Source organism: Chrysemys picta, chromosome 10 (genome assembly GCF_011386835.1).
Source record: "Chrysemys picta bellii isolate R12L10 chromosome 10, ASM1138683v2, whole genome shotgun sequence".
In the NCBI taxonomy this organism is placed as follows: Eukaryota; Metazoa; Chordata; order Testudines; family Emydidae; genus Chrysemys; species Chrysemys picta.
This window is the reverse complement of record NC_088800.1, coordinates 56,799,610-56,813,293: the sequence shown is the minus strand read 5'-3', so window position 1 is coordinate 56,813,293 and position 13,684 is coordinate 56,799,610. Positions and strand designations below refer to the sequence as shown.

The 13,684-nt window shown below is 46.5% G+C and overlaps 1 protein-coding gene across 1 annotated transcript; it reads left to right on the top strand.

The window, feature by feature from the left end:
- Positions 1 to 11,119: 11,119 nt before the first annotated feature.
- Positions 11,120 to 13,415, top strand: LOC135974031 (uncharacterized). Its single transcript, XM_065559884.1, has 2 exons — positions 11,120 to 12,195; positions 12,791 to 13,415. The coding sequence occupies exons 1-2, from the start codon at positions 11,652 to 11,654 to the stop codon at positions 13,291 to 13,293; spliced, it is 1,047 nt and encodes a 348-aa protein (XP_065415956.1). The 5' UTR covers positions 11,120 to 11,651; the 3' UTR covers positions 13,294 to 13,415.
- The last annotated feature ends 269 nt before the right edge of the window (positions 13,416 to 13,684 follow it).

Below are 13,684 nucleotides of genomic sequence, written 5' to 3'. Positions count from 1 at the left end.
ATGAAAGGATCTTCCATCTTATCCCATGACAACTTAATTTACATAAGAGCCTTTGGTGAGGGACCTTGTCAAAGGCTTTCTGGAAATCTAAGTACACTATGTCCACTGGATCCCCCTTGTCCACATCTTTGTTGACCCCTTCAAAGAACTCTAATAGATTAGTAAGACATGATTTCCCTTTACAGAAATCATGTTGACTTTTGCCCAACAATTTATGTTCTTCTATGTGTCTGACAATTTTATACTTTACTATTGTTTCAACTAATTTGCCCGGTATGGATGTTAGACTTACTGGTCTATAATTGCTGGGATCACCTCTAGAGCCCTGTTTAAATATTGGCATTACATTAGCTATCTTCCAATCATTGGGTATAGAAGCCAATTTAAAGGATAGGTTACAAACCATAGTTAATAGTTCCTCAATTTCACATATGAATTCTTTCAGAACTCTTGGGTGAATGCCATCTGGTCCCGGTGACTTGTTACTGTTAAGTTTATCAATTAATTTCAAAACCTCCTCTCGTGACACTTCGATCTGTGACAATTCCTCAGATTTGTCACCTACAAAGGATTGCTCAGGTTTGTGAATCTCCCCAACATCCTCAGCCGCGAAGACTGAAGCAAAGAACTCATTTAGTTTCTCCGCAATGATTTTATCATCTTTAAGTGCTCCTTTTTTGTATCTCAATCGTCCAGGGGCCCCACTGGTTGTTTAGCAGGCTTCCTGCGTACTTAAAAAAACAATTTTGTTACTACCTTTTGAGTTTTTGGCTAGCTGTTCTCCAAACTCCTTTTTGGCATTTCTTATTACATGTTTATACTTAATTAGGCAGTGTTTATGCTCCTTTCTATTTACCTCACTAGGATTTGACTTTCACTTTTTAAAAGATGCCTTTCTATCTCTCACTGCTTCTTTTACATGGTTGTAAAGCCACGGTGGCTCTTTTTTACTTCTTTTACTGTGTTTTTTAATTTGGGATATACATTTAAGTTGGGCCTCTATTACGGTGTCTTTGAAAAGTGTCCGTGCAGCTTGCAGGGATTTCTCTCTAGTCACTGTACCTTTTAATTTGTTTTAACTAACTAAAAGGAAATAACTTACGTACAATCCATAAGTTTCCTGTGAAACTCATTGCCACAAGATGTCATTAAGACCAAGAGCTCAAAGGGGGGGGGAGGGAAAAAAAAAAAGGGACTGGACATGTCTATGGATAACAAGAATATCCAGAGTTATGGATGGCCATGAGAAGTAAGGCCCTATACTCAACTTGATGGCATTTCTCTGTCTGTAATGCGATAACTGAAATATACATGTGACCAATTCCAGAATTTTGGGGGAAACATTCTAGGTATCAATGGGAAGAACCCTTATTGATTTTGGTGAAAACCGGCAAATAAGAAAAGCCAAATTTACACTAAATCAGGCCACAGAATGTCTATTTGGTGCTTCAGACAGAGATGACTAGTTGGGGTTGGGGACACTTGTACAGGGCCTATCGCTGTAGTGCCTTGCCTTCTCTGGGCAGACTTGACACTCATCATTGTATAGCAAATATGAATTAGTTTGGATCCATTCTGGTGAAGATAAGGGGACCCGCAGATGTACCCATGTGCTGAGGTATGGCATAATTGTTATCCTATCAAGGGAGAGTTTCTTTACCCTTCCTTCCCCAGCTAGTGTTAATCGGGGCCGGCTCCAGGCACCAGCCCAGCAAGCAGGTGCTTGGGGCGGCCAAGGGGAAGGGGCAGCACGTCGGGCTGTCCCTCTCGGTGGGAAGCACCTACCACCAAATTACCACCGAAGAAGAAAGCGGTGCGGTGGAGCTGCTGCCAGAGTGCTGACAATCGCAATTGCAATCGCAGCTTCCCCCCCACCCCCCTTGGGGCGGCAAAAACCCTGGAGCCGGTCCTGGTGTTAATGAATCCAGGCCTGAGTAACTGTATCACTGCCAGGAACAAACCCAATGCCAGTTTGGCTGCCTGGAGACCCATTCCAACCTCTCTGCAGCTTCCAGAAGGTGGGGATCACTGAGATGGGGGGGAAGTAGCTTGCCAAACAGATCACAATGTGCACCCTTTGACAGAGGATTAAAGGCTTTACAGAGCCAATAGACCCAGCAGCTATTCTGTACTTTTGAGATGAGGGCTGGGAATGAATTCTGACAGGAGCAGTAATGTCTGCATAAGCAGATTGTGGAAAGAATTCAAAATTATTCCAGCAGCCCAGACACCAGAGACAGGGGGGACTCTGGTCTGTGCTCAAGGGCATGGAGATGCATTTGCACTGTGTGTTTCATTGAAAGGCTGTGTGAGTGCTCCATGGGGCAGATTCATAGGTTTCAAGGCCAGAAGGGATCGTTGTGATCATCTAGTCTGACCTTCCATATGACACAGGTCAGAGAACTGCCCCCAAAATAATTCCCAGAGAAGATTTTAGAAAAACATCCAATCCTGATATTCAAAAAAAAAAAAAAAAATTCACCCTTGATGGAGAATCCACCACAACTTTTGTTAAATTGTTCCAATGGTTAGTTACTCTCACCATTAAAAACGTATACCTCATTTCCAGAATGAATTTGTCTGCCATTGGATCATGTTATACCTTTGTCTGCTAAGTTGAAGACCCCATTATTACATGTTTCTTCCCTATGTTACTTATAGACTGATCAAGTCACTCCTTAACCGTCTCTTTGTTAAGGTAAATAGATTATGCTCCTTGAGCCTATTACTAGAAGGCAGGTTTTCTAATCCTTTAATCAGAGCTGGCTCCAGCTTTTTTGCTGCTCCAAGCGGCAAAGAAAAAAAAAATATATATTTATTTATATATATAAAGCCGCGATCGGCGGCACTTCGGCAGCAGCTCTACCGCACCGCTTCATTCTTTGGCGGCAATTCGGTGGCCGGTCCCTCCCTCCGAGAGGGACTTGCTGCCGAAGACCCAGATGTGCCGCCCCTTTCCATTGGCTGCCCCAAGCACCTGCTTCCTGTGCTGGTGCCTGGAGCCGGCCCTGCTTTTAATCATTCTCAGGATCTACTCCGAACCCTCTCCAATTTATGAACATGCTTCTTGACACAGTATTCCATCAGTCACACCAGTGCCAAATACAGAGGTAAAATAACTCTCCACTCTTATTCAAGATCCCCCGGTTTATGCATTCCAGGATCACATTAGCTCTTTTGGCCAGAGCATCACACTGGAAGCTCTCGTTCGGCTGATTTTCTACCACAACCCCCAAATATTTTTCAAAGTCCCTGCTTCCAAGGATATAGAGCTTCCCATCCTGAGCATGGCTGACATTCTTTGTTCTAAATGTATATATTTACATATAGCCATATTAAAACACATTTGCCTCCAATACATTACACACAGCTCATGTATAAATCACTGGTTTGCATATACAACCATTGTGCGTGGTGAACTGAGGGGGTGTTCTCCCCCCACCCCAGGAGTCTGCCTGTGGTTTGTCTGATTCAGACTGGAGATTTCAAAGGGAAAATTCCCCCCCCCCGCCCCCCCCAGAAAGGAACAACACAGAGTACATTCTCAGTACAAGTGCTCTGTGATCCCCTTTAGAAAGGCTGCCATGCTGAAGGATTCATTGGCATCAGCCCAGCCAAATGTGGGTTTCTAACCCCCCCTGGAAAAATATTTACAGAAAGAGTCAGGTCAATGTAGCCAAGAATTCACATTTCACAAAGCCTCTGAACATTTGTTTACAGTACCTGGGAGTTGTGGTCTCTTGGGATAACTCTCAGATGGGGAATTTTCTTTCATAATAGAAGCTGCCATTCAGCCTGTAAGAGCATGATTTAACTGTTTCTCTGGTGGCCCCTGCAGCAGGTACGTTGGGTAAACGGCACCCGCTGAGGCACTGGCAGCCTGCTAGAAGCACCAGTGGTATAGTTTTCTAGTGAGCCTGAAGCTAGGCTGCCCTCAGGGAAGATGGGAACCCTGTGTGCTCTGTGGTTAGAAAAGTGCCAGGATTTTAGGGTACCAGGAAATATGGAGAGCAGGAGGGAGGTTGTGGGGAATGTAGGGCTCTGGGAGGGCAGTTGGCAGAAAAATGAAGGGACCGGAGGGAGATGGAGGGGGATGCATGTGAATAGGAATGGCAGAAATGGAGAATATGAGGGGGAAAAAGAAGGAGAACTCAAGGAGCTTACCGAGATTGCAAGCTTTGGGGTCCAGGACCACCTTTTCATTACATGTGTGAACAGAGCCAGGTGCAATGCGGGACCAGACCTGACTGCAACTTTAGCCACTATTGCAACAGAAGTAAACTAACAACATGGGGTAAGCGAATCTGGGGGCTGGTGGGGAACAGGATATATGGGGGAGTGTGTAGGTACAGGAGGGAGGTAGACAGGACAGTGATGCAGGAAGGTGGGGCAGGGAGCTAGAATGGCATCTTCCCAATCCAAGGGCTGAGAGGGACTTAGTGGAGTGACCAGGGCGGAGCTGGCAGGGAGGCTCCCAGGTTTGCAGGTGCATTGTGACCCTGAGATGCTCACAGATAGTTTGAGGGCAGGTGGATCCCCTGAAAGGCTCAGAGACCAGACAGCAATTTAACCTCCCCAACATAGTATTGTGTAAACTCTCCTGACTTTGGGGGATGACTCATGACACGGTGCCCAAGGCTGGCAACTTTGCTGGGAGGGGTAGACAACACTCCTGGGGAGGGAGGTTCATTGGTGTCAATGTACAGGGCCTAACTGGCCTGCTCATTATTTTTCCCATTCACCAGTGGAAGCCCCACCCTCTGCAGTGACTAAGGGTATGTCTACCTTGCAATTCCCAGGGCTGGTCCATGCCAACTGAGTCGGGCTTGTGGGATCTAGGGGCTAAGGGGCTGTTTAATTGCTGCATAGACGTTTGGGTTCAGGTTGTAGCCCAAGCTCTGGGGTCCTTCCACCTCATAGGGTCTTAGAGCCTGGGCTCCAGCCCAAGCCTGAACATCTACACTGCAATTAAACAGCCCCTTAGCCCGAGCCCTGCAAGCCCATGGAAGCTTGCATGAGCCAGCCGTGGGTTTTTAATAACAGTGTAGACATCCCAAGCGGGTTTCCTAGGGTGATGTCACTGGGGGCAGCAGCTGCTCCTATTGGCAGCAATCCTAAGCCCAGAGAGGCAGGGGGCATGCTTGGGTCACCCTAATAATCTAGGGTGGCAAGGGTGAAGAGAATCATAGCCAGACGGGGGCTAAGCTCCCCTACCCTAGTCCACCCCCTGGGCTCTTCACACACGCACGGACAGAGTTAGGATGGAGGAGGGGGGGAGTTTTCATGCAAAACAATTTTTTGCTGAAAAAATGCTAATTTGGGTCAACCTAAACCTTTCATGAGTTGGTGTTGATTTTGCCAAATTGTTATGGTCAACAACAACAAAAAATACCACCACAACCCTGCAAAAATCTGGAAAAAAAAAATCACTTTTCAATTCAAAATGTACTTAGATTTCATTTAAAAGATTCTTAAAAGGGTAAAAAGTCAAAAATGAAGCAAATGTTTTGTTTTGGGTTGGACAAAGGTTTTTTTTTTTTTTTTTTTAAACTTGGTTTGCCAAAAACTTTTTTAAAAAGAGTCTGTTCCAGATCGATCTGAGGTTTCAGTTAACTGGCCACACAAAAAAACCCCTAAAAAACAAAACCTCAGGTACTGGTACAACTCCCTCATGAGTACACAGCTGGGCCCAAGGGGAGCTGGAGCTCAAGGGAGACCCATTCAAAGGAGCTGGCAGAAGGATGGGGGTCCTGCAGGGAACCCAGCAGGCTGGTAACTAACCCCAAGGCCAGAACACAAGGCTCCTCTCTCACTCAGCCCGCTGACACTGCTGCACTTGCCCCACAGCAGTGCTGTAAGCCTGGGAATCCCCCACACCTTCCCTCTCCCCTACTTGGAGTGAGCAAATTCTCGGCTTTCACACATGCAGTCTCCATTCAGTCCTAATTGCTCCTTCCCCCCCCGAATCACAGTACTACCCCTACCATTCCCACTCACTGCTCAGCTCCACAGGGCTTTCAGGCCTCCCTCTCTGCATGTACAGATACACTCAGAGTCCCTTAGACTCCCCCACCATTCAGCATCCTCCCCTCTCCAAATCACCATTAACTCACATAGTCACCATCTCTTCCCCCCCCCCCACAATAAGACCATCAGAACGGCCATACTGGGTCATACCATTGGCCCATCTTGCCCAGGGATCCTGTCGTCCGACAGTGGCCAATACTAGGTGCTTCAGAGGGAATGAACAGAACAGGGCAATTATCGAGTGATCCATCCTCTGTCATCCACTCCCAGCTTCTGGCAGTCAGAAGTTTAGGGACACCTAGAGCATAGGGTTGCAACCCTGACCATCTTGGCTAATAGAAAAGTTGATGGAGAATATGTCCATTAATGGCTAATTCTTTTTTTAACTCAGTTATACTTTTGGCCTTCACACATCCCCTGACAATGAGTTCTACAAGTTGACCGAGCATTGTAGTACTTCCACACACACACACTCACTCACCATTAACTCTCTCACACACTCACTCACCATTCAGCACCCCTACTCACATGTGCACTCACATACACACAGATCATCATAGAATGATAGAAATATAGGGCTGGAAGGGACCTTGAGACATCATTAAGTCCAGTCCGCTGTACTGTGGCAGGACCAAGTACACCTAGACCATCTGTCACGGGGTCCACTCACCACTAGGGTGCCTCCCCCTGGTCACTTTGGGAATTAGCTTCTTCCAGATGCTGTGCCCTCCTCTGTCAGTATCTCCACCCATCTCTGCAACTCCAGAGCCTCTTCTTCATGCCTTTGCCCTCAGCCAGGTCACCATGCTTGTTTCTCCCTTCTGGGAAAACAGGCTTTCAGGGCACACTGTCTCAGGCAGTCTACTCTCCACTGCCTTGTCTGTGCCCAGTGGCTGGTAGGGGAACATGCCCTGTACTCCAGGTTCCAGCACCGGGCCCTCTCATCAGCAGCCAAGGTTTACCCTACCCCATACCTTGCTGCCTTTCCTTTGAGCCTTCTCTACTTTTCTGGCTTTCCCCCTTCTATGGGTTTGTCAGCCCAAAGTCCCTCCTCCTAGGGAGTAACTGTGGCTACTCTCTATAGCACTAAACACACCTCCCTTCTCTAAGGGAGTGACTACAGACTACTTCCCTACAGCCCTTTTGCTTGGCAGCTTCCTGGTTTTATAAGCCCAGCCCAGCTCACCCTCCGCTGGACTCCATCAGCCAATTAGGCTTTAGCATGCCTTGGCTTTCCTCCAGGTGCGGCCTATAGGTTAATTGGCATAATTTACCCCTTCAGGTGTGTGTGGGATGGACACCCTATCACTGACAGGTGTTTGTCCAGCTTGGTTTTAAAAGCTCCCAGTGATGGGGATTCCACAACTTCCCTTAGATACTGATTTCTTAGCTTAACTACCCTTATAGTTGGAAAGTTTTTCCTACTATCTAACTTTTCCTGCTGCAGATTAATCCCATTACTTCTTGTTCTACCTTCAGTGAGCATAGAGAACAGTTGATCACTGTCCTCTTTATAACAGCCCGGCACATTGGAAGACTGTTATCAGGTCACTCCTCAGTCTTCTTTTCTCAAGACTAAACATACTTTTTTTTTTTAACCTTTTCTCATAGGTCAGGTTTTCTAAATCTATTATTATTTTTGTTGCTCTCCTCTGGACTCTCTCCAATTTGTCCACATCCTTCCTAAACTGTGGTGTCCAGAATTGGATACAGTACTCTAGCTGGGGGCTTCACCAGTGCCAAATAGAGCAGTATAATTACCTCCTGTGTCTTACATACAACACTCTTGTTAATACACCCCAGAATCATATTAGCCTTTTTTGCAGCTGCATCACATTGATGACTCATATTCAGTTTGTGATTCGCTATAACCCACAGAACCCTGTGGTTTGCTATAACCCTCAGTGGTTTGCTATAACCTAGACAGTTATTCCCCATTTTGTAGTTGTGCATTTGATTTTTTTCTTCCTAAGTGTAGTACTTAGCACTTGTTTTTATTGATTTTCATCTTGTTGAATTCAGACCAGTTCTCCAATTTGTCAAGGTTGTTTTGAATTTTAAGCCTGTCCTCCAACGTGCTTGCAACGCCTCCCAACTTGGTGTCATCTACACATTTTATAAATATACTTTCTGTTCCATTATCCAAGTCATTAATGAAAATATTGAATAGAACTGGACCCAGGACTGAACCCTGCTGTACCCCAATAGATATGCCATCCCAATTTGACAGCAAACCATTGGTAACTACTCCTTGGATTAGGTCTTCCAACCAGTTGTGCATCCACCTTATAGTAATTTCAGTTAGACCACATTTCCCTAGTTTATTATGAGAATGTCATGCAGAACTTTGTCTGAGGCCTTACTAAAATCAAGGTGTAATGATGCTGCACTTGGTTGAACACTTCTGAGAGTGTCAATTCAGGACAAATTGCTTAAAGCAGGACAGTTACAGCCCAAGGCTGGGGTTCCTTTGCACACCAAGGCAAACCAAACCAGCCAAACAGAGAAGACTTCGGTTTTACCCCATTGGCTAACCATAAGTCACACAAGCATTTCCCTTAGACACTCCAGTTTCCCAGTATCACCACCAGTGCCACTCGTTATGGGGATGAATGGTTATGAAAACCAAGACCCCAGTAAAAGAAAAAACGTTCTCCTGATCCCAAAGGACCAAGCCCCAGACTCAGGTCAATATACAAATCAGATCTTACCCATAAATCATGCTGTTGCCAATCCTTTAGAATCTAAAATCTAAAGGTTTATTCATAAACGGAAAAAGATATAGATGAGAGCTAGAATTGGTTAAATGGAATGAATTACATACAGCAATGGCAAAATTCTTGGTTCAGGCTTGTAGCAGTGATGGAATAAACTGCAGGTTCAAATCAAGTCTCTGAAGTACATCCACAGCTGGGATGGGTCATTCAGTCCTTTGTTCAGAGCTTCAGTTTGTAGAAAAGTCCCTCCAGAGGCAAGAAGCAGGACTGAAGACAAGATGGAGAAGCTGCAGCAGCCTTTTATAGTCTCTGCCCTCTGGAAGATCACTGCAGCAAGATGGAGTTTGGAGTCACATGGTCAAGCCATATGTCCATGCATGACTCAGTTCTTCACAGGCCGACGACATTGTTTACATGTTAGTTTGAACGTTTCCAGGAAAGCTCAGATGTGGATTGGCGTCCCCCAAAGTCCATTTTCAATTAAGTGTTTCTTGACTGGGTACTTACTGAGAATAGTCCCTTCTCAAGAAGCTGACCAAGTGCTTCACTGAGGCTACTTAGAATCAAAACACATTAATATACAAGTACATAGCCCATATTCATAACTTCAACTACCAAAATGATACACACATACAGCTGGCATAATTATAATCAGCAGATCATAACCTTTCCATAGACACCTTACACAACAACCTTTGTACAATATTTGCTGCAAATATATAACAGTGGTTGAAACAATGATCTATACGGTCACAGGTTATGTCAGTAACGTCACACAAGGTATATCACATCTATTGCTTCCCTCCATCCCCTGGGTCAGTAATCCTATCAAACAAGGAAATTAAGTTGGTTTGGTGTGATTTGTTCTTGATAAATCCATGCTGACTATTCCTTATAACCCTATTATCATCCAGGTACTTAAAAATTGATTGTTTAATAATTTGCTCCAGTATCTTTCCAGATATTGAAGTTAGGCTGACTGGTCTATAATTTGCCGGGTCCTCCAGTTCCCCCTTTTTAAAGATAGGTGCTATGTTTGCCCTTCTCCATTCTTCTGGGACCTCTCCCATCCTCCAGGAGTTCTCAAAAATAATTGTTAATGGCTTCGAGATTGCTTCAGCAAGTTCCTTAAGTACCGTAGGATGAATTTCATCAGACCATTTACTCTCTCTCTGTCTCTCTCTCTCACACACATACACACCCAAAATCACTATTAACTCTTCCTGTTTTTTTGCCTCCTATTGTCTACACTAGCCTTTTTTTCTCAAATGTTGCTGGAGCTCCATGGGGTGGTAGCAGTGGTGGGGATGCCAACAGGCAGCAGCTACTAGCTGCTGTGGCATTTTAGCCTCCATGCAGTGTTCATCTACTCAGCAGGATTAGATGGAACATCATTTCAAACACTAGGGCCAGTTCAAGATGGATCTAAGAAGTCCCTGGATATGCCCCATAGTGCAGAAGAACCCTTGTAACTAGTGTGCCAGTTAAGACAAGGGCCCAGATCCTAAAAGGTGTTTAGGCTCCTAACTTTCATTAAAACTAAGCCCGTACCATTCAGCCCATAGGCTCAGGTGCTGAGGGGTGGCCGGAGCTAATATAGTTTTGGGGCGCATAAACACACAAAGGAGCTATGTGGCTGGCACCAGTGGTAAGTATTGTTGAAGGATGATGCCAGTGTTCCGCTGCATGTGCTGTATTCTTTGCAGCAAGCCCAATTCAGCTGGAAGAGGGGTTTTATATCAGAATTAGCAACTCAAATTATATGGCCACTACTATCTTTGGAGTGACTGATTTTCAGTGTTGCTGAAAAGAGCCCATGCTGGAAATCTCAAGTAGAAATGGGAAATTAAACCTCATCATCGATCATGTCACAGAGCTGGGAGAGGAATCAGCATGACCACAAAGGAGCCTCTCCCTGGCAAGAATTCCCAAAATAGAGCTAGTCATTTCATCTAGGAAATCCTGTCCAGCTCCAGTTTCATTTACTTTACATTGCTTTGCAGGAGTGGGGAGAGAAGCAACTTGCTTCAAGCCGTCTCTTGTCTGCAGAGAAAAGCTTTTGTGATCACATCCCCTGGGCAGTAAGCCCTCCTGTCAATTCATGTGGTGACTGTGAGCCTGGATGGGGTATGTTGCACTCCAGATAATAAGCCTTTTGAGAAGGGGTATCAAAAAAAGAGTTTGACATAACTTTAGTTTCAATTAAGTTGCCTGACTTTTGTGCCCTTAGTGCCATAAAATCTAATATCACAATATTGCAAAGGGAGTGGGATTGCTTTGAAAGAGCTTGGATTTTGTTTTGCAGGTAACAAACATTCTCTGACAAGAAGGCTAGGCTGCTGTTGTTACTGCCTGTAGTGGAGTCAGACTGTGAAATCATCTTTCCCAAGCTCACATCTCCCTGAGGCTCAGAACTACTTCTGTTTGCCTTAGGAATGGACTGGATTGCACCAAATGGCAGGTATCAGAAAATATTTCCCCAGGGGGTGCAGATGGTGCCAGTGTGCATGGGAAAAGACTTAGGCCTGGTCTACACTACGGGTTTAGGTCGACTTTAGCGGCGTTAAACCGAATTAAGCCTGGACACGTCCACACAACGAAGCCCTTTCTTTCGACTTAAAGGGTCCTTTAAACCGGTTTCTTTACACCACCTCTGACGAGGGGATTAGCGATAAAACCGGTCTTTGCGGGTCGGAATTGGGGTAGTGTGGACGGAATTCGACGTTATTGGCCTCCGGGAGCTATCCCACAGTGCTTCATTGTGACCGCTCTGGACAGCACTCTCAACTCAGATGCACTGACCAGGTAGACAGGAAAAGACCCGCGAAGGTTTGAATTTCATTTCCTGTTTGCCCAGCGTGGAGAGCACAGGTGACCCCGCAGAGCTCATCAGCACAGGTAACCGTGATGGAGTCCTCCCAGGATCGCAAAAGAGCTCCAGCATGGACCGAACGGGAGGTACGAGATCTGCTCGCCATATGGGGAGATGAAGCAGTGATAGCTGAACTCCGTAGCAGTAAAAGAAATGGAAAAGTATTAGAAAAGATCTCCAAGGCCATGAAGGACCGAGGCCATAACAGGGACACACAGCAGTGCCGCGTGAAAATTAAGGAGCTACGGCAAGCTTACCACAAAGCCAGAGAAGCAAACGGAAGGTCCGGGGCAGAGCCGCAAACTTGCCGCTACTACGCGGAGCTGCATGCGATCCTAGGGGGTGCAGCCACCACTACCCCAACCGTGTGCTATGACTCTCTCACTGGAGAAACACACAGGGAAGACGGTTCGGGGAACGAGGAGGATGATGACGATGGAGGTACTGTAGGTAGCTCACAGCAGCAAGGAAGCGGAGAAACCGGTTTCCCCAACAGCCAGGATATGTTTGTGACCCTGGACCTGGAACCAGTAACCCCCGAACTCACCCAAGACCCTCAGGGCACACAGGAGACCTCTGGTGAGTGTAACTTTGTAACTATTTGTAAACATTACAAAAAAAAAGCAAGCGTGTTTAATGATTACTTTGCCCTGGCAATCGCGGCCAGTACATCTACTGGAAAAGTCTGTTAACGTGTATGGGGATGGAGCGGAAATCCTCCAGGGACATCTCCAGAAAGCTCTCCTGGTTGAAATGGGGTGATTTTATTAAGGGGACATTCAGAGGCGCCCGTTCCTGCTCTTCTGACCAGAAATGTTCCCCGCTGTTAACCACGCGGTGGGGGGAGGGGTGAAGTGATCATCCCAGAGAATCGTGTGTGTGTGTGGGGCGGGGGGGTTTACTTGTGTTTGTGCCGCATGTTAACCGGGAAACCGCAGCCACTCCTTTTACATTGAAACCCCATTTTAAATGGACAACCCAATTCATCCTTGATATGGGAAATGCGCTGCTGTTTGCAACCTTTCCCGCATGTTAAGAAGGTTAAAAAAGCCAAAACACTGTGGCCTACGATGGCTGCCTGCAAGCCGAAATATGCGACCTTGTAATGAAAGAGTGTACCCATTGTTCTCTAAAATGTGTCTTTTTTAACCACCTCTCCCTTCTCCTCCGCCAGCTGCAAATGTTTCTCCTTCGCAGAGGCTCGTGAACATTAGAAAGAGAAAACGTAGGACGAGGGACGAGATGTTCACGGAGCTGCAGATGTCCGCCCAGGCTGATAGAGCACAGCAGAATGCGTGGAGGCAGTCAATGACGGAGATGAGAAAAGCCCAATATGAACGAGAGGAGAGGTGGCGGGCTGAATCGCGGGAAGAACAGAGCAAGTGGCGGGCTGAAGACGATAGGTGGCGTCAGCTTGCAGACAGACGGCAAGAGGCAATGCTCCGTCTGCTGGAGCATCAAACTGATATGCTCGAGCGTATGGTTGAGTTGCAGGAAAGGCAGCAGGAGCAGAGACCGCCGCTACAGCCCCTGTGTAACCAACAGCCCTCCTCCCCAAGTTCCATAGCCTCCTCACCCAGACGCCCAAGAACACGGTGGGGGGGCCTCCGTCCACCCAGTCACTCCACCCCAGATGATCGCCCAAGCATCAGAAGGCTGGCCTTCAATAAGAGTTAAAGTTTTAAAATGCAGTGTGTCCTTTTCCATCCCTCCTCCCCCACCCATCCCAGGCTACCTTGGCAATTATCCCCCTACCTCTGTAAGGAACTAATAAAGAATGCATGAATGTTAAAAAAAAATGACTTTATTGCCTCTGCAAGCGGGAGGGGAGGGTGGGGTGGGGTGGTTGGTTTACAGGGAAGTAGAGTGAACCGGGTCGGTGGGGGGGGTTTGGAGGGTTCATCAAGGAGAAACAAACAGAAGTTTCACACAGTAGCCTGGCCAGTCACAAAACTCGTTTTCAAAGCTTCTCTGATGCGCACCGCGCCCTGCTGTGCTCCTCTAACCGCCCTGGTGTCTGGCTGCGCGTAATCAGCGGCCAGGCGAGTTGCCTCAACCTCCCATCCCG

Coding starts and splice junctions, on each gene's coding strand:
- LOC135974031 (XM_065559884.1), top strand. CDS start 11,652: ATGGAGTCCTCCCAGGATCGCAAAAGAGCTCCAGCATGGACCGAACGG. Junction 12,196..12,790: donor GGGCACACAGGAGACCTCTG/GTGAGTGTAACT, acceptor CTCCTCCGCCAG/CTGCAAATGTTTCTCCTTCG.